Raw genomic sequence first — 22,675 nt, 5'->3', positions numbered from 1 at the left:
TGATGAAATATTAACATTGCAACACATGTCAATACGACCTGGTTAGTTTACTAAATTGCAATTTTAAATTTCTCGCCTAAGTATCCTGCTGAAACGTCGCGGTATGATGACGTCACGCATTGTAGAGGACATTTTGTTCCAGCACCGTTCCCTGCTATAAGTCGTCTGTTTTCATCGCATAATTCCACAGTATTATGGACACTGTGTTGCTGAATCTTTTGCAATTTGTTCAATGAAAAATGGAGATGTCAAAGAAGAAAGCTGTAGGTGGGAAGCGGTGTATTGCGGCCGCCTTTAGCAACACAAACACAGCCGGTGTTTCCTTGTTTACATTCCCGAAAGATGACGGTGCAGCTTTATTATGGAACAGAGCGGTCAAGCGAACACGGTTGGATTGGACCACACACACAAAGTACAGTGTAATACTACACGGTCTAGCTCCAGCCTATCTTGCCGATTGTATTGTACCGTATGTCCCGGCAAGAAATCTGCGTTCAAAAGACTCCGGCTTATTAGTGATTCCTAGAGCCCAAAAAAAGTCTGCGGGGTATAGAGCGTTTTCCGTTCGGGCTCCAGTACTCTGGAATGCCCTCCCGGTAACAGTTCGAGATGCTACCTCAGTAGAAGCATTTAAGTCTCACCTTAAAACTCATCTGTATACTCTAGCCTTTAAATAGACCTCCTTTTTAGACCAGTTGATCTGCCGCTTCTTTTCTTTCTCCTATGTCCCCCCCTCCCTTGTGGAGGGGGTCCGGTCCGATGACCATGGATGAAGTACTGGCTGTCCAGAGTCGAGACCCAGGATGGACCGCTCGTCGGGACCCAGGATGGACCGCTCGCCTGTATCGGTTGGGGACGTCTCTACGCTGCTGATCCGCTTGATATGGTTTCCTGTGGACGGGACTCTCGCTGCTGTTTTGGATCTGCTTGAACTGAACTCTTGCGGCTGTGTTGGAGCCACTATGGATTGAACTTTCACAGTATCATGTTAGACCCGCTCGACATCCATTGCTTTCGGTCCCCTAGAGAGGGGGGGTTGCCCACATCTGAGGTCCTCTCCAAGGTTTCTCATAGTCAGCATTGTCACTGGCGTCCCACTGGATGTGAATTCTCCCTGCCCACTGGGTGTGAGTTTTCCTTGCCCTTTTGTGGGTTCTTCCGAGGATGTTGTAGTCGTAATGATTTGTGCAGTCCTTTGAGACATTTGTGATTTGGGGCTATATAAATAAACATTGATTGATTGATTGATTATGCAGCGATCATTTCGAAAGATCGTGTTTCGAAGAGGGTCCTTTGCGAAGGGCAGAGATGGGCATCGCCACCACCCATCGAATGGTGCTGAAGGAAGGTGCGGGGCCGACCTTCAGGTTGTACAGGTACGACCATATAATCTCACTAAAACACTACTAACAAAATAAGCAGATAAGGGATTTTCCAGAATTATCCTAGTAAATGTGTCTAATTAGATTAGATAGTACTTTATTTATTCCGTTAGGAGAGTTCCTTCAGGAAAATTACAATTTTCAGCACAATCCCATTCAAGATCAGACAAACATTACAGGTAGACAGAACAGGATCGCTGACGGGTCTGCCGGCTTCCAGCGCCCCTTACAAAAAAGATGACATACAGGTAAACATGGGGGGCGGGGGGAAGAAAAGAATAGAAGATTAAAATAAAATAAAAAAAATCGGTCTTAGCCTGGGCCCTGGAGTGGGGGTGCAGACTGAGGCCAATGGGGAAAAAAAAACAAAAAAAAAACATAGCAACATAACATAACAAAATAACATCTGAATCGCTCCCTTTGTAGTCTTTTTTTTCTAGTCCTTCACTCTCACTTTCCTCATCCACAAATCTTTCATCCTCCCTCAAATTAATGGAGAAATCGTCACTTTCTCGGTACGAATCGCTCTCGCTGCTGGTGGCCATGGTTGTAAACAATGTTCAGATGTGAGGAGCTCCACAACCCGTGACGTCACGCGCACATCGTCTGCTACTTCCGGTACAGGCAAGGCTTTTTTTTTATCAGCACCAAAAGTTGTGAACTTTATCGTCGATGTTCTCTACTAAATCCTTTCAGCAAAAATATGGCAATATCGCGAAATGATCAAGTATGACACATAGAATGGACCTACTAACCCCGTTTAAATAAGAAAATCTAAATTCAGTAGGCCTTTAATGTTTATGTGAGATGATTCGACCATGTTTGTGTTTGTGGGATAGATAATGAGGCATTAGCTTTGTGTGAAAACAGTCTGTCTGATTGATTGATTGAAACCTTTATTAGTACATATTCCGTATAATTGACCACTAAATAGTAACACCCGAATAAGTTTTTCAACTTGTTTAAGTCGGGGTCCACGTTCTTTAAAAAGGGTTTTTGCACGGGTAACAAATATTGTGACAGATTAGTAAATGTGTTTTGTTTTCGCTTACCTGACAGGAGTCCTTGCCTCCGCCGCGGTATCCAGCGCAAAGCATTCTGGGAGTGACCAGGTGGCCGTAGGACCCAGCGCAGGCCTCCTCGCCGACCAGGCGGACGTCCACCTTCTGGAGCACCACTCCCGTTTGACCTGAACAGAAAGCATGACGGTCAGCAACAAATATTTGATCATTTTTTTCAGAACTGCTTGTTAATATGACACAAACTTATGAAATACAGTAAATATAGTCCACTGTCATACACATGAAATGTGCTTGAGGCATGTTTTTGCGTGCCAGACGACTCCTCCCTGTCATCATCAAGTTCACAAACCACACACTTCCTTCCTCTCCCGAGGCTACAAAAAAAAAAATCCTCCTTTTCCTCCTGGTGGGTCTGCTTTAAAAATAGAAACCACGCCCACCTCACTAAAGTGAAGTGAATTATATTGATATAGCGCTTTTCTCTAGTGACTCAAAGCGCTTTACATAGTGAAACCCAATATCTAAGTTACATTTAAACCAGTGTGGGTGGCACTGGGAGCAGGTGGGTAAAGTGCCTTGCCCAAGGACACGACGGCAGTGACTAGAATGGCGGAAGCGGGAATCGAACCTACAACCCTTAAGTTGCTGGCACGGCCGCTCTACCAACCGAGCTATGCCGCACTTATCCTTATTTACCACTCATTACCAAACTGAATGGCAGTTCCCTTGTGTAAAGCCATTGAACTTTCCAAAAGGAAGGGGAAGATGTTTTATGTTGGCATTTTGTTCCCTTTGTAAGAAATCCGTCATGACTAGTAGAGATGGACCGATTATCGTCCAGGCCAATTAACGGCGCCAATATTTGGCATTTTGACATGTATTGTATCGGCTTTTTTTTAATCCGTAAAGGTCTTTTTTACAGCAACAACTAAATCAGCAGATACAATATCGATCGGCGTCCCCAAACTTTTTGACATGGGGGGGCCACAGTTTTCAATCAATCAATCAATCAATGTTTATTTATATAGCCCCAAATGTCTCAAAGGACTGCACAAATCATTACGACTACAACATCCTCGGAAGAACCCACACCGGTCCGATCCGGTGGCCATGTACTGCTTGCCTGTGTATCGGCTTGGGGACATCTCTGCGCTGCTGATCCGCCTCCGCTTGGGATGGTTTCCTGCTGTGAACGGGACTCTCGCTGCTGTGTTGGATCCGCTTTGGACTGGACTCTCGCGACTGTGTTGGATCCATTATGGATTGAACTTTCACAGTATCATGTTAGACCCGCTCGACATCCATTGCTTTCTTCCTCTCCAAGGTTCTCATAGTCATCATTGTCACCAACGTCCCACTGGGTGTGAGTTTTCCTTGCCCTTATGTGGGCCTACGGAGGATGTCGTAGTGGTTTGTGCAGTCCTTTGAGACACTAGTGATTTAGGGCTATATAAGTAAACATTGATTGATTGATTGATTGACTACAACATCCTCGGAAGAACCCACAAAAGGGCAAGGAAAACTCACACCCAGTGGGCAGGGAGAATTCACATCCAGTGGGACGCCAGTGACAATGCTGACTATGAGAAACCTTGGAGAGGACCTCAGATTTGGGCAACCCCCCCTCTCTAGGGGACCGAAAGCAATGGATGTCGAGCGGGTCTAACATGATACTGTGAAAGTTCAATCCATAGTGGCTCCAACACAGCCGCGAGAGTTCTATTCATCTATCTATCCATCCATGTCTATCTCATTTACTGTGTGTGTGTTTGTGTGTGTGTGTGTGTGTGTGTGTGTGTGTGTGTATATCTATCTATATATAAATATATATATATATACAGTATGTGTGTGTGATATATTTAGTAGGTATGTGTGTGCGTCTATAAAAATGTGTGTACATGTACTGTATATGTGTATATATATATATATATATATATATATATATATATATATATATATATATATAAATATATTAGGGGTGGGCAAATTAATGCATTAATTACGAGTTAACTCATCAATCTATTAACGCCGACAATTATTTTATCGCACATTTGCGTATGTTGTTTACATGCTTTTATTTTGTTAACGCCTTTTCTTAACAAGATGGCATCGCCCGGCGTCGAGGGGCTCTTGGTAAAGATGGAACATTTGGCAAAAATATCGGACAATTCTGCAAATTTCATGGCTGGCTTACAGCGTGGTCACTCCGGGATCACTTACGACCGCCAGACAATTCTGAATGTGGATAGATCGGGCCGTTTTGGACTGAATGACGCGTGTTTGCTAGACCGGCTAGCTAGCATGGGAATACTTTGCCGGCTACATCCAGCGGCCTGTGAAGCAGCGGAGTATATGTGTTGTCTGTCTATTTATGAATAATGCAGACGAGGCGTGTTGGCTGAGTTCTTAACGTTTACTTTCAGAGCGTGCATATCACAACATACAAGATGCCGTCATGGCGACACACAACCTATACCGGGCTACCGCGCATGCTCGTCACTCCTGTTGCATGCTGGGTAGGGTAGTTCTTTTTTTCCCTGGCTCATAACATCACAATATAGTACCATGTATATGCGTTCAGTTTATCAAAGCACCAAGCAAACAATCGGAAAATTCCCATCATATCAATTCCTAGATATGGTCATAATTATTTTAAGTGCACTACGCAGAATAAACACAACATTATTAATATTGCTACTACGGATAATTTGATCAAAAATTCCCTAAAACAGCCCACTACCTATAAAAATAGGTTTTTTAAACATAAGATCCCTGATAAAAAAAAATATTTCTGCTGTTACCTCAGAAATTGCCTGTTCAGATGTTATGATTGTGGCTCAGAGATTTGTATGTAGATTATATTTATTTTCCATAACAAACAGGATAACTTAAATACCCTGGCAGTGGCAATAAGCTTAAATGTTTGTATTTACATTTTTTGAGTTGATTTTCATAAAATATGCTATTTAACTGCTACTGTTTAACAAGGACTGATTTGAATTGTGTTTGCACAACAAATGTTTTGGCGCTTTTGTTCATGTGGGAGAATATTCCAATAAAGGTGCACTACACACTACTTTTGAATTCATTATTGGGCTTTGCGTATACAATGCAGTTAATCGCGATTAATCAGAGAAATAGTGCGATTAACTTCGATTAAAATTTTTAATCGTTGCCCAGCCCTAATATATATATATATATACAGTGTGTGTGTGATATATTTAGTAGGTATGTGTGTGCGTCTATAAAAATGTGTGTACATGTACTGTATATGTGTGTATATATATATATATATATATATGCATATATTTTTTATATATGTATGTAAATATGTTTTATTGTTTTTTTTTTTTCTTGTTGTCTTGTACCGCTCTTGTCCCACTTCTTTTTCTTCTTATTCAGGTTTTTTGTCTTCACCATCAACAACTCCAACTTCTCCAACCTCTTCCTTCCCGGCTGCTGCCCTTTTATAGAGTGACAGGTGATCAGATAAACGTGCCCTCGCTGCGGGTCCGCAGGCCACGCTCCCTCACAATCGTTATTGGCTTTTTCGGAATCGGTAATTAAGAGTCGGACAATACCTGGTATCTCTACTATTCATGTTTAAATAACCGATATTCATTGTGACTTCTCCAAGGTGTACCCCGCCTTCCGCCCGATTGTGGCTGAGATAGGCGCCAGCAGCCCCAGCGACCCCAAAAGGGAATAAGCGATAGAAGATGGATGGATGGCATTTGCAATAAAAGTTATCGACTTCCTTGACTAGTAATAATCGGTAGTGGTATCGGCCCTGAAGAAAAACATTTCAGTCGATCTCTACTAACTAGTAAGTTAGAGATCACTAAAGCTCTTCCTCACCTCCCTCGCGAAGCGCCCCCCAGCCGGTGACCCAGCACAGCAGGCCGGGTTCCAGCTGGTGGGTGCGGGGAGGCAGGCAGGCGGGCCGGGCGTGATCGGCGGCCATGGTGTACGCCGAGCGGTCCAGCTTGAGCAGAGCCAGGTCATAGTCGTAGGATTTGTTGTCGTAGTCGCGGTGAATGTGGATGCTCTGAACTTTCGCCGCTTCTTCTTTGGGGCCGCTGACCTTAAGTCGGACCTTCCCCAAATAGACGGTCCACATCGAGGGCGAGTAGAGGCTGCGGGGGAAGAGAGATAGGCAGGAGTGGGTCATGATCCCAGTTTTGGACTTTTTTCTGGGTTTTGAATCATTTCCTGTCCTGTTGCTTCTACTTTCAAGTTTTAGTGTTGTACTTCCTGCTTAGTTGCGATTGGGTTTGCTGCACCTCCGTGTTCTGTTGTGTTGTTTAACTGGTAATTAAGCATGTTTTAGTTTATTCCGGTTCAACTGTCGGGCGCTGGATTTCTGTACGGTGTCGCTGTTTGCCTTGCTGTAGCTGCGTACTCTGTATTAGCCTTCTGTTTGCTACCTTTTTCTTATTTTCCCCAGTTTAATTAAAAGCGGCACGTCGCCATCTGTCTCTGCATCCCGGGGTCACGACAAGCTCAACCACGTGCAAGCGTGACAGAGGTTAAAGAGCTGACGTGTTTTCCCTTTGCAGCTTTGTGATCTACAGCCACACACTTTCACTGCTAAGGCCTGATCTACTTAGGTCCAAATAAATAGTGCTATATAGCGTGTGCAAACTAAAAAAAAGGTTGTGCATTATTGGTAGGAACGTAACGGTAAACAGTATTATTGATAACCGCGATAAAACTCCTGATGGTCATTATAATGCAAATGATCAAAAAACCGAACAGAACAGAGTGAGCCATGTCATTCAATGGGGTCTGCCACTCCATTTGATGGGGTATGTCACCTCATTATCATGGCCTGCCATGTCATTCAATGTGGTCTTCCACATCATTTAAGGTGGTCCTTCACCTCAGTGGGGCGGTATAGCTCGGTTGGTAGAGCAGCCGTGCCAGCAACTTGAGGGTTGCAGGTTCGATCCCCCCTTCCGCCATCCTAGTCACTGCCATTGTGTCCTTGGGCCAGACACTTTACCCACCTGCTCCCAGTGCCACCCACACTGGTTTAAATGTAAAAATTTGATATTGGGTTTCACTATGTAAAGCGCTTTGAATCACTAGAGAAAAAGCGCTATATAAATATAATTCAATTCACACTTCACTCATTAATGTGTCCCGCCATGTCATTCAATGTGGTTTACCACATCATTTAAAGTGGTCCATCACCTCATTATCTTGGCCTGCCATGTTATTATTCTCTGTGGTCCACTACATCATTTAAAGTGGTCCATCACCTCATTATCTTGGCCTGCCATGTTATTCTCTGTGGTCCACTACATCATTTAAAGTGGTTAACCACGTCATTTAATGTGGTCCTTCACGTCATTAATCTGGCCCGCCATGTCATTCAATGTGGTCTGCCACGCCATTTGATGTGGTCCGTGACCTCATTATCATGGCCCGCCATGTCATTCAATGTGGTCCACCACGTCATTTATCAGGCCCACGATGTCATTCAATTTAGTCATTCACGTCATTAAAGTGGCCCGCCATGTCATTCAATGTGGTCTATTTAATGTGGTCCTTCACGTCATTATTGTAGTCCACCATGTCATTCAATATGGTCCATTACATCATTTAATGTGGTCCGTCACTTCATTAAAGTGGCCAACAAGGTCATTCAATGTGGTCCACCAACACAATAAATGTGGTCCTTCATGTCATTATTGTGGCCCACGATGTCATGCAACGTGGTCCTTCACGTCAATATTGTAGCCCACCAGATCATTCAATGTAGTCTACCACATAATTATTGTGGTCCTTCACGTCATTAGAGTGGCCCGCCATGTCATTCAATGTGGTCCATTTAAAGTGGTCCTTCACGTCATTATTGTAGTCCACCATGTCATTCAATGTGGTCCACCACATCACTTAAAGTGGTCCTTCACGTAATTATTGTGGCCCGCCATATCATTCAATGTGGTCCACCACATCATTTAATGTGGTCCTTCACGTCATTATTGTAGTCCACCATGTCATTCAATATGGTCCACCACATCATTTAACGTGGTCCGTCACTTCATTAAAGTGGCCAACAAGGTCATTCAATGTGGTCCACCACATCAATAAATGTGGTCCTTCATGTCATTATCGTGGCCCACGATGTCATGCAACGTGGTCCTTCACGTCAATATTGTAGCCCACCAGATCATTCAATGTAGTCTACCACATAATTATTGTGGTCCTTCACGTCATTAGAGTGGCCCGCCATGTCATTCAATGTGGTCCATTTAAAGTGGTCCTTCACGTCATTATTGTAGTCCACCATATCATTCAATGTGGTCCAACACATCACTTAAAGTGGTCCTTCACGTCATTAGAGTGGCCCGCCATGTCATTCAATGTGGTCCATTTAAAGTGGTCCTTCACGTCATTATTGTAGTCCACCATATCATTCAATGTGGTCCAACACATCACTTAAAGTGGTCCTTCACGTCATTAAAGTGGCCAACAAGGTCATTCAATGTGGTCCACCACATCATTTAATGTGGTCCTTCACGTCATTAAATTGGCCTGCCATGTCATTCAACGTGGTCTATTTAACGTGGTCCTTCACGTCATTATTGTGGTCCACCATGTCATTCAATGTGGTCCACCACATCATTTATGTGGCCCGCCTTGTAATCCTATGTGATCTGCCATGTCATTCATTGTGGTCCTTCATTGTGGTCCTTCACGTCATTAACGTGGCCCACCAGGTCCTTCAATGTCGTCCTTCACGTCATTAAAGTGGCCTGCCATGTCATTCAATTTGGTCTATTTGACGTGGTCTTTCACGTCATTATTGTGGTTCACCATGTCATTCAATGTGGTCCACCACATCATTTATGTGGCCCGCCTTGTAATCCTATGAGATCTGCCATGTCATTCAACGTGGTCTGCCACATCATTTAAAATGGCCCTCTGAGGGAAGCCATAATTGCTATGTGGCCCTGAATAAAAACAAACTTGACACCCCCTGCTTTAGATGAGCAGAGACAGATAAGAGACGATAAACTGCGAATAAATGTTGCCTGCACCGTCTACTGTCACGGCGTCATTACTTCACTTTAAATGATTGCATTTTCCAAAACCGATACGAGGCTTTAAGGTAGAGGTCTGATAATGACCGGACGTTGATATCGACACCTGTATCGTCCCCTTGTGGTGGAAAACCAGAACCGTATTGACTTCCTTCCTTAAATGTTTATATTGTGGCCGTTCTGAGGATCAGCATATATCTGTATTATTCATGTTCAAAAAGAAATAGCTACACTAAACTGATTGTGCTTGCACATGTTTTAATACACTTTAGTAGATCGACTAGTCAGCCTTTTTCAGATACATGATTTTCCTTCCCTGCAAGTCAGAAAGTGGCTCTACGGTTACTCACCGGTCGTCATAGAAACAGTGCGCGGCAGTTGCCACCCACTGGCTGGAAACGAGGGCGCCTGCGCAGATGTGGTTGCCCTCTACCTGCAAGCTCGCCTGCCATGGCCACTCCCCCTCTGAGGCGTCCTCTCCCCCCACAATGCGGCTGGAGAACTGTCTCAGGCCGCAGTCTACACACACACACACACACACACACACACACACACACACACACACACACACACATGTTGCAGAAAGTCGATTTTTATAAATGTTATTTCCTCTCACCGCATTGTGTCTCGTCTGAGGCGTCAGGACAGTCGATGACAAAATCACACTTTGGGTTTGGCTTCTTCAGACACGTTCCGTCAGTGCAAATGTAGGTCATGTTTGTGCACTGCACACCTACACACACACACACACACACACACACACACACACACTGGTTATCATTTGGAATGGGGACCAAGTTTTCGATCAGGACTTATGGGGACCACCCTTTCTACAGGTTGTAGAGGCATAAAAAAAAGTAGGTAAAATGTCCACTGCCCAGTTAGCTCATACATGTCATTAAATCTCTGGATTGATGAAGTAATGTGCTGTTCAGACTTACTGGGGACCCTGGGAAAAATAAGTTAATATGGCTCACGGGGACCAAATTTAAATAATTTTGCATAATTCACACAAATTTGTACATGACTACTGAGGACCATTAAAGGGAATCATTATCACACTTTCAAAAGGGTTAAAAACAATAAAAATCATTTCCCAGTGGCTTGTTTAAAATTTTACCGGTCCCGGAATATCCCTAAATAAAGCTTTAAAGTGCCTTATTTTCGCTATCTTCGAAACCACTATCCATTTCCCTGTGACGTCATACAGTGCTGCCAATACAAACAACATGGCGGTTACCACAGCAAGATATAGCGACAATAGCTCGGATTCATACTCGGATTTCAGCGGCTTAAGCGATTCAACAGAATACGCATGTATTGAAACAGATGGTCGGAGTATGGAGGCAGATCGCGAAAACGAAATTGAAGAAAATTGAAGCTATTGAGCGAATAGCTATTGACGCAATTCGGCCTTAGCGTGGGTGTACCTAATGAAGTGGCCCATAGCATGGCTGCTCTATTAGCATCGCCGGTAAAATCTGCGGACCAAACGATCAGGACTTTCGCATCTTGTGACACTGGAGCAACTTAAATCCGTCGATTAGTAAGTGTTTGTTTCGCATTATATGTGGGTATCTAGTTTCAAATGTACATACAGCTAGCGTAAATAGCATGTTAGCATCGATTAGCGGAGCATGTTAGCATCGATTAGCTGGCAGTCATGCCGTGACCAAATATGTCTGATTAGCACATAAGTCAACAACATCAACAAAACTCACCTTTGTGATTTCGTTGACTTAATCGTTGCAAATGCATCTGCAGGTTATCCATACATCTCTGTGCCATGTCTGTCTTAGCATCGCCGGTAAAATGTGAAGACACATTGGAACATTCAATGGGGGTCTGGCGGCAGATTTCTTGCCAGTGGTGCAACTTGAATCCCTCCCTGTTAGTGTTGTTACACCCTCCGACAACACACCGACGAGGCATGTCTCCAAGGTTCCAAAAAATAGTTGAAAAGACGGAAAATAACAGAGCTGAGACCCGGTGTTTGTAATGTGAAAATGAATATGGCGGGTGTGTTACCTCGATGACGTCACGTTCTGACGTCATCGCTAAAAGACCGATAAACAGAAAGGCGTTTAATTTGCCAAAATCCACCCATTCAGAGTTCGGAAATCGGTTAAAAAAATACATGGTCTTTTTTCTGCAACATCAAGGTATATATTGACGCTTGCATAGGTTTGGTGATAATGTTCCCCTTTAAAAAAAAAAAAACACCTTCTTTATGAGGATCAGGTGGAAGTGATTAACTATACACGGAAGAAGTGTGAGCAGAGCAGTGAGTGCAGTACCAGCTACAGCCCGGTGAGGGGGCCGCTGTGCAAACGTCTCACACTCAAACTAACCAGTAAACATGTTTTATGGGCCAAGGCTTAAAAATCACTTAGTCAGATCTATTCTGAATATGCCTACCATTTAAAAAGGTTTACATTTAGGGGACCTGTTTTAATGTCCGCATACTGTCCGAAGTCCCCTAAAGGTGACTGTGTAAACCGGGGATTGTCCAAACTTTTTCCACTGAGGGCCTTACACGGAAACAATCAAGCATGTGGGGGCCATTTTGATATTTTTCATTTTCAAAACATAAAATATATGGATTCTTTAAAAATGTATTTTACCTTTTTAGGGGTCCCGGGGACCATAAAGGGTCTCAGTCATTAAAATGTTAAAGATAAGTCAAATTATTATTTTTTATTTAACGCTTACAATAAATCTCTATATCAACTTCAAGTTAAAAAAAAAACGTTGTATGGCTTTTCTGTCAAAAACTAGTTTTTTATAGTAAAACAGAAATATGCAGTATTTAGTCATTAAAGTTAAATAAAGATCAATAATGCAGGACACCATTGATTTTCATTATTTAATATTTTTGAGTAATCACAGTGAAAAGATAAATACATCCATCCGTCCATTTCCTACCGCTTGTCCCTTTTGGGGTCGCGGGGGGTCGCTGGAGCCTATCTCAGCTGCATTCGGGCGGTAGGCAGGGGTACACCCTGGACAAGTCGCTACCTCATCGCAGAAGATAAATACAATACCACTAAATATAGTTGGGATCCAAAAGGTGCCCCACTCATAAAGTGATACATTTTTATTAGGTTTTTCTTTCACTTTCAACACTTAAGTTGCGAGATCAACTTCAGATATATCCGTCGATTTTACGTCCGAACTTTTATTTTGTTTGTTTTATGCTCTTTTGTCAAATATAAACTTTGATATTTTTATATGGAATCTACACAATATAAATTGCCTCAGGGCATATAGTATGCGCCTGCCTTGAATTACTACCGGGTCAAACTCGCTTCGCAAAATAATTAGCGCATGCTTAGTATTACCGCCGGGTCAAACTCGTGACGTCACGAGTGACACTTCCCCTGTCATCATTTTCAAAATGGAGGAGGCTGATTTCAATACCGGTAATTTGAAATCGCATAAAGGGAAGAAGATTAAGAGCTATTCAGTAGGATTTAAAGTCCAAGCTTACATCACACTCAAATTTTTACTGCATGCCTTTGGTAAGTGCCGGAGTGAGAAGAGGTTTTAAAATAATTAGCGCATGCTTACTTTTACCACATGCCTTTGGTAAGCGCATGAGTGAGAAGAGGTTTTATATTAATTAGCGCCCCGGCGGCAATTCAAGGAACTACGGTAAGCAATATTTACAGCATAAGACATTTTAAAGTGCAATATTTGAAGTAACTGGAGCCTTGAAAATAATTCATTATAACATGGATTTTTTTGTCTTTATTTTTTTTGGGGAGCAATGGCAAAAAATTAAAAAAAGAAAGACGAAATTTAAAAAAAAAACAGCCTGCATGGCAGCTTTGTGTCAACCTTTTCTCGTTAGATTCCACCTTTTTGAATTTATTTTTGCGATAGCATTTCCAGAGCGATGTCCCCATTAAGTCAGCATTGCCAGAACACACAAACAGACACACACCTGCACAGTGGCCTAGTGGTTAGGGCAGGGGTAGGGAACCTATGGCTCTAGAGCCAGATGTGGCTCTTTTGATGACTGCATCTGGCTCTCGGATAAATCTTAGCTGACGTTGCTTAACGCCATGAGTAATGAATAATTCCGCTGGTGATCACAATGTTAAAAATAACGTTCAAAATATAAAACATTCTCATGCATTTTAATCCATCCATCTGTTTTCTAAGGCAGTGGTCCCCAACCACCGGGCTGCAGAAGAATTTTGTATTCATTTTTCTTTAAGAAAAAAAAAAATATATATATATATACATATCCATCCATCCATCCATTTTCTACCGCTTATTCCCTTTCGGGGTCGCGGGGAGCGCTGGCGCCTATCTCAGCTACAATCGGGCGGAAGGCGGGGTACACCCTGGACAAGTCGCCACCTCATCGCAGGGCATATATATATACATATATATATATATATATATATATATATTTAATTGTTTTATTTTTTATTTTTTATTGAATCAACATAAAAAACACAATATACACTTACAATAGGTTGATTGGCAACACTAAATTGGCCCTAGTGTGTGAATGTGAGTGTGAATGTTGTCTGTCTATCTGTGTTGGCCCTGCGATGAGGTGGCGACTTGTCCAGGGTGTACACCGCCTTCCGCCCGATTGTAGCTGAGATAGGCGCCAGTGACACCCGCGATCCCAAAGGGGAATAAGCGGTAGAAATGGATGGATGGAAATTGATTTTTTATTTTTTATTGAATCAACATAAAAAAACACAATATACACTTAAAATTAGTGCACCAACCACAAAAACCTCCCTTTTTCATGACAAAAACCTCCCTTTTTCATGACAAAGAAAAAAAAAAAGGTCCCCCCCCCCCCAAATTATTAAGCGTTGACCGGTCCGTGGATACAAAAAGGTTGGGGACCACTGTTCTACGGCACCTGTTCAAGAAATACCAATGTTATTAAAAAGAATTAGAGACTTATTATAGGGCTTCACGGTGGAAGAGGGGTTAGTGCATCTGCCTCACAATACGAAGTTCCTGCAGTCCTGGGTTCAAATCCAGGCTCGGGATATTTCTGTGTGGTGTTTGCATGTTCTCCCCGTGAATGCGTGGGTTCCCTCCAGGTACTCCGGCTTCCTCCCACCTCCAAAGACATGCACCTGGGGATAGGTTGATTGGCAACACTAAATTGGCCCTAGTGTGTGAATGTTGTCTGTCTATCTGTGTTGGCCCTGCGATGAGGTGGCGACTTGTCCAGGGTGTACCCTGCCTTCCGCCCGATTGTAGCTGAGATAGGCGCCAGCGCCCCCCGCGACCCCGAAAGGGAATAAGCGGTAGAAAATGGATGGGATGGGATGGACTTATTATAATCTAAAAAATGTTGGTCTTACGTAAAAAATGCACACATTTAGTTGTATTCAGTGTTAAAAAAAATGTGAATTATATTTATATAGCGCTTTTCTCTAGCGACTCAAAGCACTTTACATAGTGAAACCCAATATCTATGTTACATTTAAACCAGTGTGGGTGGCATTGGGAGCAGGTGGTCAAAGTGTCTTGCTCAAGGACACAACGGCAGTGACTAGGATGGCAGAAGCGGGAATCGAACCTGCAACCCTCAAGTCGCTGGCACGACGGCCACTCTACCAACCGAGCAATGCCGCTCTCATGGAAAATTATTTTAAAATATTAGGCTTTCATGGCTCTCTCAGCCAAAAAGGTTCCCGACCCCTGTGTTAGGGTGTCCGCCCTGAGATCCGGCGGTTGTGAGTTTAATCCCCGGCTGAGTCATACCAAAGACTATAAAAATGGGACCCGTTACCTCCCTGCTTGGCACTCATCATCAAGGGTTGGAATTGGGGGTTAAATCACCAAAAATGATTCCCCGGGCGCGGCCACCGCTGCTGCTCACCCTCCCCTATCCTCCCAGGGGGTGAACAAAGGTGGCAGAGGACAAATTTCACCATACCTAGTGTGTGTGTGACAATCTTTGGTACTTTAACTTCATGTATGTTCTATTATGTATTTTTCTCTCACCGCATTGTGTCTCGTCTGAGGCGTCAGGACAATCAGGGACAAAATCACACTGTGGGTTTGGTTTCTTCAGACACGTCCCGTCAGCACAAACGTAGGTTATGTTTGTTGACTGCGTACCTACACACACACACACACACACACACACACATACACACACGGTATTGTTGAAGTGTGCATGCAGCTTGATGATCACACATAAAAGTGAGCGATACCTTGAGTACAGTTGATTTTATCCGAGGTATCGGTGCTGTCCGGATGTCGATCGCACAATTTGTGGTAGTCCACACACCGACTGTCCTCAGGGCACTGGAACTGGGCCACACACACTAAAACACACATTTCAGTCTCCGTCACTGACACCATTTTTTTTTACGAAATAACGAACGTAAGGTAATTTGCGTGTGAATGCTGCTAACGCTGAAGCCAAACCGCAATGCCGTCAAACGACCGGAATGCCGGCGAAATTTTTCAGTCCGCATGTGTCAAATTGTAAGTTATACGAGCCGGACTGAGGTACTGCGTGCTCGCATGCTAACATGTGTTAACTACCAAGTTCTATGACTCTAAAGGGTAAAATGAGCTAAAAGAGTTAGCATGTGTCAAGTACCAGGTTATATAAAACTCTGTGGTGTACTGAGGCAAATTTGGTTAAAGAAAGTTAGCATCGAGTCATACCAACGACGATAAAAAATGGGACCCATTTGTCAAAGTTTGTTGTTGACGAACCCCAAGATGCAGAGAAGGAGGCAGGCATGGAGTGAGAAAACATGGTATTAATATAAAATACTAGAACAAAGCCAAACAAATGATACAAACAAAAAGCACGCACGTGGGCGGATAACAAACTAAGAGAGCGAGCATAGGAGCTAGAAAACAAAAAGGAACTTTAGCATGGAAAACAGAAGTCGTACTTGTACTTAAAGGGGAACAGTATCACAATTTCAAAAGGGTTAAAAACAATAAAAATCAGTTCCCAGTGGCTTGTTGTATTTTTTGAATTTTTTTTCAAAATTTTACCGGTCTCGGAATATCCCTAAATAAAGCTTTAAAGTGCCTTATTATCGGCTCTCTGCGAAGACACTGGCCATTTCCCTGTGACGTCACACAGTGCTGCCAATGTAAACAAACAATGGGAATACCACAGCAAGATATAGTGACATTAGCTCGGATTCAAACTCGGATTTCAGCGACTTAAGCGATTCAACAGATTACACATGTATTGAAACAGATGGTTGGAGTATGAAAATATTGAAGAAGAAACTGAAGCTATTGAGCGAATAGCTATTGACGCTATTCATAGCCATAGCATGGCCGAATAGCTACGTTAGCATCGGCGGTAAAATGTGCGGACCAAACGATCAGGACTTTCGCATCTTGTGACACTGGAGCAACTTAAATCCGTCGATTGGTAAGTGTTTTTTTCGCATTAAAAGTGGGTGGAAGGAAACGTAATATAGTTGCAAATGCATCTACAGGTTATCCATACATCTCTGTGCCATGTCTGCTTTAGCACCGCCGCTAAATAGCATGTTAGCATCGATTAGCATAGCATGTTAGCATCGATTAGCTGGCAGTCAACATCAACAAAACTCACCTTTGTGATTTCGTTGACTATCGTTGCAAATGCATTTGCAGGTTATCCATACATCTCTGTGCCATGTCTGCTTTAGCACCGCCGGTAAATAGCATGTTAGCATCGATTAGCGTAGCATGTTAGCATCGATTAGCTGGCAGTCAACATCAACAAAACTCACCTTTGTGATTTCGTTGACTTTATTGTTGCAAATGCATCTGCAGGTTATCCATACATCTCTGTGCCATGTCTGTCTTAGCATCGCCGGTAAAATGTGGAGACACTCTGGCACATTCAATGGGGGTCTGGCGGCAGACACTTTGATACTTAAGTTGTATGACTCTAAGGTATACTGTATGGCGGAAAAAAGTTATCATGCTAACATTAACATGATAGCATGATAAAATTAGCATGCTAGCAGTTAGCATATGTCACATAAGTTAAATGACTCTAAGGTGTAAGGCGGCAAAATTGGCGAAACAAGTTAGCTCGCTAATGTAATGATAGCATGCTAACATTTAGCATGTGTTAACTACCAAGTTTTACAACTCTGAGGTGTATGCTTGTAAAATTAGCTAAAAGAGTTAGCATGTGTCATGTACCAAGTTATATAACTCTGCATGCTGAAAGTTAACATACGTTACATACTTAAGTTGTATGACTCTAAGGTATACTGTACGGTGGAAAAAAGTTATCATGCTAACATTAACATGATAGCATGATAAAATTAGCATGCTAGCAGTTAGCATATGTCACATAAGTTAAATGACTCTAAGGTGTAAGGCGGCAAAATTGGCGAAACAAGTTAGCTCGCTAATGTAATGATAGCATGCTAACATTTAGCATGTGTTAACTACCAAGTTTTACAACTCTGAGGTGTATGCTTGTAAAATTAGCTAAAAGAGTTAGCATGTGTCATGTACCAAGTTATATAACTCTGCATGCTGAAAGTTAACATACGTTACATACTTAAGTTGTATGACTCTAAGGTATACTGTACGGTGGAAAAAAGTTATCATGCTAACGATAACATGTTAGCATGATAAAATTAGCATGCTAGCAGTTAGCGTATGTCACATAAGTTAAATGACTCTTAGGTGTAAGGCGGCAAAATTGGCAAAACAAGTTAGCTTGCTAATGTAATGATAGCATGCTAACATTTAGCATGAGTTAACTACCAAGTTTTACAACTCTGAGGTGTATGCTTGTAAAATTAGCTAGAAGAATTAGCATGTGTCATTTACCAAGTTATAGAACTCTGCATGCTGAAAGTTAACATGTTGCATACTTAAGTTGTATGACTCTAAGGTATACTGTACGGCGGAAAAAAGGTATCATGCTAATGTTAACATGTTAGCATGATAAAATTAGCATGCTAGCAGTTAGCATGTGTCACATAAGTGAAATGACTCTAAGGTGTAAGGCGGCAAAATTGGCGAAACAAGTTAGCTCGCTAATGTAATGATAGCATGCTAACATTTAGCATGTGTTAACTACCAAGTTTTACAACTCTGAGATGTATGCTTGTAAAATTAGATAAAAGAGTTAGCATGTGTCATTTACCAAGTTATAAAACTCTGCATCCTGAAAGTTAACATATGTTACATACATACGTAAGTTGTATGACTCTAAGGTATACTGTACGGTGGAAAAAAGTTATCATGCTAACGTTAACATGTTAGCACGATAAAATTAGCATGCTAGCAGTTAGCATATGTCACATAAGTGAAATGACTCTAAGGTGTAAGGCGGCAAAATTGGCGAAACAAGTTAGCTCGCTAATGTAATGATAGCATGCTAACATTTAGCATGTGTTAACTACCAAGTTTTACAACTCTGAGGTGTATGCTTGTAAAATTAGCTAAAAGAGTTAGCATGTGTCATTTACCAAGTTATAGAACTCTGCATGCTGAAAGTTAACATATGTTGCATACTTAAGTTGTATGACTCTAAGGTATACTGTACGGCGGAAAAAAGGTATCATGCTAATGTTAACATGTTAGCATAATAAAATTAGCATGCTAGCAGTTAGTAAATGTCCCATAAGTTAAATGACTCTAAGGTGTAAGGCGGCAAAATTGGCGAAACAAGTTAGCTCGCTAATGTAATGATAGCATGCTAACATTTAGCATGTGTTAACTACCAAGTTTTACAACTCTGAGATGTATGCTTGTAAAATTAGATAAAAGAGTTAGCATGTGTCATTTACCAAGTTATAAAACTCTGCATCCTGAAAGTTAACATATGTTACATACATAAGTTGTATGACTCTAAGGTATACTGTACGGTGGAAAAAAGTTATCATGCTAACGTTAACATGTTAGCACGATAAAATTAGCATGCTAGCAGTTAGCATATGTCACATAAGTGAAATGACTCTAAGGTGTAAGGCGGCAAAATTGGCGAAACAAGTTAGCTCGCTAATGTAATGATAGCATGCTAACATTTAGCATGTGTTAACTACCAAGTTTTACAACTCTGAGGTGTATGCTTGTAAAATTAGCTAAAAGAGTTAGCATGTGTCATTTACCAAGTTATAGAACTCTGCATGCTGAAAGTTAACATATGTTGCATACTTAAGTTGTATGACTCTAAGGTATACTGTACGGCGGAAAAAAGTTATCATGCTAATGTTAACATGTTAGCATAATAAAATTAGCATGCTAGCAGTTAGTAAATGTCACATAAGTTAAATGACTCTAAGGTGTAAGGCGGAAAAATTGGCGAAACAAGTTAGCTCGCTAATGTAATGATAGCATGCTAACATTTAGCATGTGTTAATTACCAAGTTATATGACTCTGCATCCTGGAAGTTAACATATGTTACATACTTAAGTTGTATGACTAAGGTATACTGTATGGCGGAAAAATTGCGGGAAAAAGCGGTAAAAAATGGATGGATGGATGGATTTTGTCTTTACCCGAGATCTACAAAGCGGAGAGGAGGCAGGGCCTGACCTCCCTCCAGGCACCTTTTCTTTGAACTGTTTTACGACCTTTTCTTTGAACCGTTTTGTAACCAAAGGCGATGGCTGTTTACGACCCCCCTCCCTTAAAAACAGCTGTTGCCATGTAATCAGGAAAAGTCCAAATAAAAGAGGAGGCATACAATCTCTCGTCAGAGTGTGGTGAGACACTGTACAAGGGTACAGGTCTATACGGTTCTCCTCAATTGAGCCTAAGTGAATTCCGTCTCTGTTTAATTCCTTGCTTCTTGTCTTGTTCAATAGATGTCATCAGTGTTTGAACCAGAAAGTGGCCATTTTACAAGCTCATCCCTCACCGTGGTTACAGTGAAGCCAAGTGCTACATAGGCTTCATCATATTCTGGTAAGGAAAAAAAAGCCCGCCCCACTATTTGAGAAGGACTGATCGTTGACCAATAACTTATATTTGAAATATGTTCCCCTGCTTGGGCATCTTACGTTGTGTGAGGTTGAAGATGCTGTAGTGTAGCTGCAGCCCCGGTCCCGACACCTCTGAAGTCATGACGACGCTCGCCCACGTGGAGGACGGGACGAGGCGCTCTCTGTAGGTGAGAAGACCTCGTTTGCCACAAAACCTGAGGCGAGGTCACACACACAGGATCAAACTGAGATGGTTTTTCTTTCTGGGTGCTAACCTAAGATATCAGCAAATACATTTATAACTATTTGAGGAGAACTCAAATAGTTATAAAGGGGCCCCATAGAATAATATGATTATAAGTTGTTGTTTTTATTGTTAGTAAAAAATAATAACTTAAAAACTATAATAGACAAAAACATTTTTCATCACAATCGTAGCACAAATGAATGGAGAACGTTTGGGGAACGTTTGACATAGTTGGAGGGAGGGGGTGTAGTTATGATTAATGACACCTTAATTACACGTCAAAAACACAAAAACATAAACTTGTTAATAACTTAAAAACTATACTAGTTAGACAAAAACACTTTGTAGCACAAAGCTGCACAAACGAATGGAGCGCGTTTGGGGAATGTTTGACATAGTTGGGCGGGGGAGTGGTCTAGTTGTGATTAATAACATGTTAAAAATGCATTAATAACAGAAAAAACATATAAACGTTTATAACTTAAAAAACTATAGTAGACAAAACATTTTGTAGCACAAAGCTGCACAAACGAATGGAGCGTGTTTGGGGAATGTTTGACATAGTTGGGCAGGGGAGTGGTCTAGTTGTGATTAATAACACGTTAAAAATGCATTAATAACATAAAAACCATATAACCGTTTATAACTTAAAAAACTATAGTAGACAAAACATTTTGTAGCACAAAGCTGCACAAACGAATGGAGCGTGTTTGGGGAATGTTTGACATAGTTGGGCGGAGGAGTGGTCTAGTTGTGATTAATAACACGTTACATATGCATTAATAACATAAAAACCGTATAACCGTTTATAACTTAAAAAACTATAGTAGACAAAACATTTTGTAGCACAAAGTTACACAAACGAATGGAGCGTGTTTGGGGAATGTTTGACATAGTTGGAGGGAGAGGGTGTAGTTATGATTAATGACACCTTAATTACGCGTCAAAAACATAAAAACATAAAATTGTTAATAACTTAAAGCTATAATAGTTAGACAAAAACACTTTGTAGCACAAAGCTGCACAAACGAATGGAGCGTGTTTGGGGAATGTTTGATATAGTTGGGCGGGGGAGTGGTCTAGTTGTGATTGATAACACGTTAAAAATGCATTAATAACATAAAAAACATATAAACGTTTATAACTTAAAAAACTATAGTAGACAAAACATTTTGTAGCACAAAGCTGCACAAACGAATGGAGCGTGTTTGGGGAATGTTTGACATAGTTGGGCGGGGGAGTGGTCTAGTTGTGATTAATAACACGTTAAAAATGCATTAATAACATAAAAACCATATAAACGTTTATAACTTAAAAAACTATAGTAGACAAAACATTTTGTAGCACAAAGTTACACAAACGAATGGAGCGTGTTTGGGGAATGTTTGTCATAGTTGGGCGGGGGAGTGGTCTAGTTGTGATTAATAACACGTTACATATGCATTAATAACATAAAAAACATATAAACGTTTATAACTTAAAAAACTATAGTAGACAAAACATTTTGTAGCACAAAGCTGCACAAACGAATGGAGCGTGTTTGGGGAATGTTTGACATAGTTGGGCGGGGGAGTGGTCTAGTTGTGATTAATAACACGTTAAAAATGCATTAATAACATAAAAACCATATAAACGTTTATAACTTAAAAAACTATAGTAGACAAAACATTTTGTAGCACAAAGTTACACAAACGAATGGAGCGTGTTTGGGGAATGTTTGTCATAGTTGGGCGGGGGAGTGGTCTAGTTGTGATTAATAACACGTTAAAAATGCATTAATAACATAAAAAACATATAAACGTTTATAACTTAAAAAACTATAGTAGACAAAACATTTTGTAGCACAAAGCTGCACAAACGAATGGAGCACGTTTGGGGAATGTTTGACATAGTTGGGCGGGGGAGTGGTCTAGTTGTGATTAATAACACGTTAAAAATGCATTAATAACATAAAAATCATATAACCGCTTATAACTTAAAAAACTATAATAGACAAAAAATTTTGTAGCACAAAGTTACACAAACGAATGGAGCGTGTTTGGGGAATGTTTGACATAGTTG

At 41.4% G+C, this 22,675-nt stretch overlaps 1 protein-coding gene across 1 annotated transcript in view; it reads right to left on the bottom strand.

Moving 5' to 3' along the window:
• The window catches only part of LOC133561183 (transmembrane protease serine 6), a 36,281-nt gene that overhangs the window by 6,000 nt on the left and 7,606 nt on the right, over positions 1-22,675 (bottom strand). The window contains exons 10-15 of the mRNA XM_061914509.1: positions 20,446-20,582; positions 15,660-15,773; positions 10,073-10,189; positions 9,807-9,975; positions 6,263-6,540; positions 2,435-2,571 (exon numbers count right to left, since the gene is read on the bottom strand). Coding sequence (XP_061770493.1) covers positions 2,435-2,571; positions 6,263-6,540; positions 9,807-9,975; positions 10,073-10,189; positions 15,660-15,773; positions 20,446-20,582 — 952 coding nt within the window. The remainder of the gene's footprint in view (positions 1-2,434; positions 2,572-6,262; positions 6,541-9,806; positions 9,976-10,072; positions 10,190-15,659; positions 15,774-20,445; positions 20,583-22,675) is intronic.

The sequence above is a fragment of the Nerophis ophidion genome, linkage group LG01 (genome assembly GCF_033978795.1).
Source record: "Nerophis ophidion isolate RoL-2023_Sa linkage group LG01, RoL_Noph_v1.0, whole genome shotgun sequence".
In the NCBI taxonomy this organism is placed as follows: domain Eukaryota; kingdom Metazoa; phylum Chordata; class Actinopteri; order Syngnathiformes; family Syngnathidae; genus Nerophis; species Nerophis ophidion.
The sequence above is the reverse complement of the archived record's forward strand: the minus strand, read 5'-3'. Positions and strand labels throughout refer to the sequence as shown.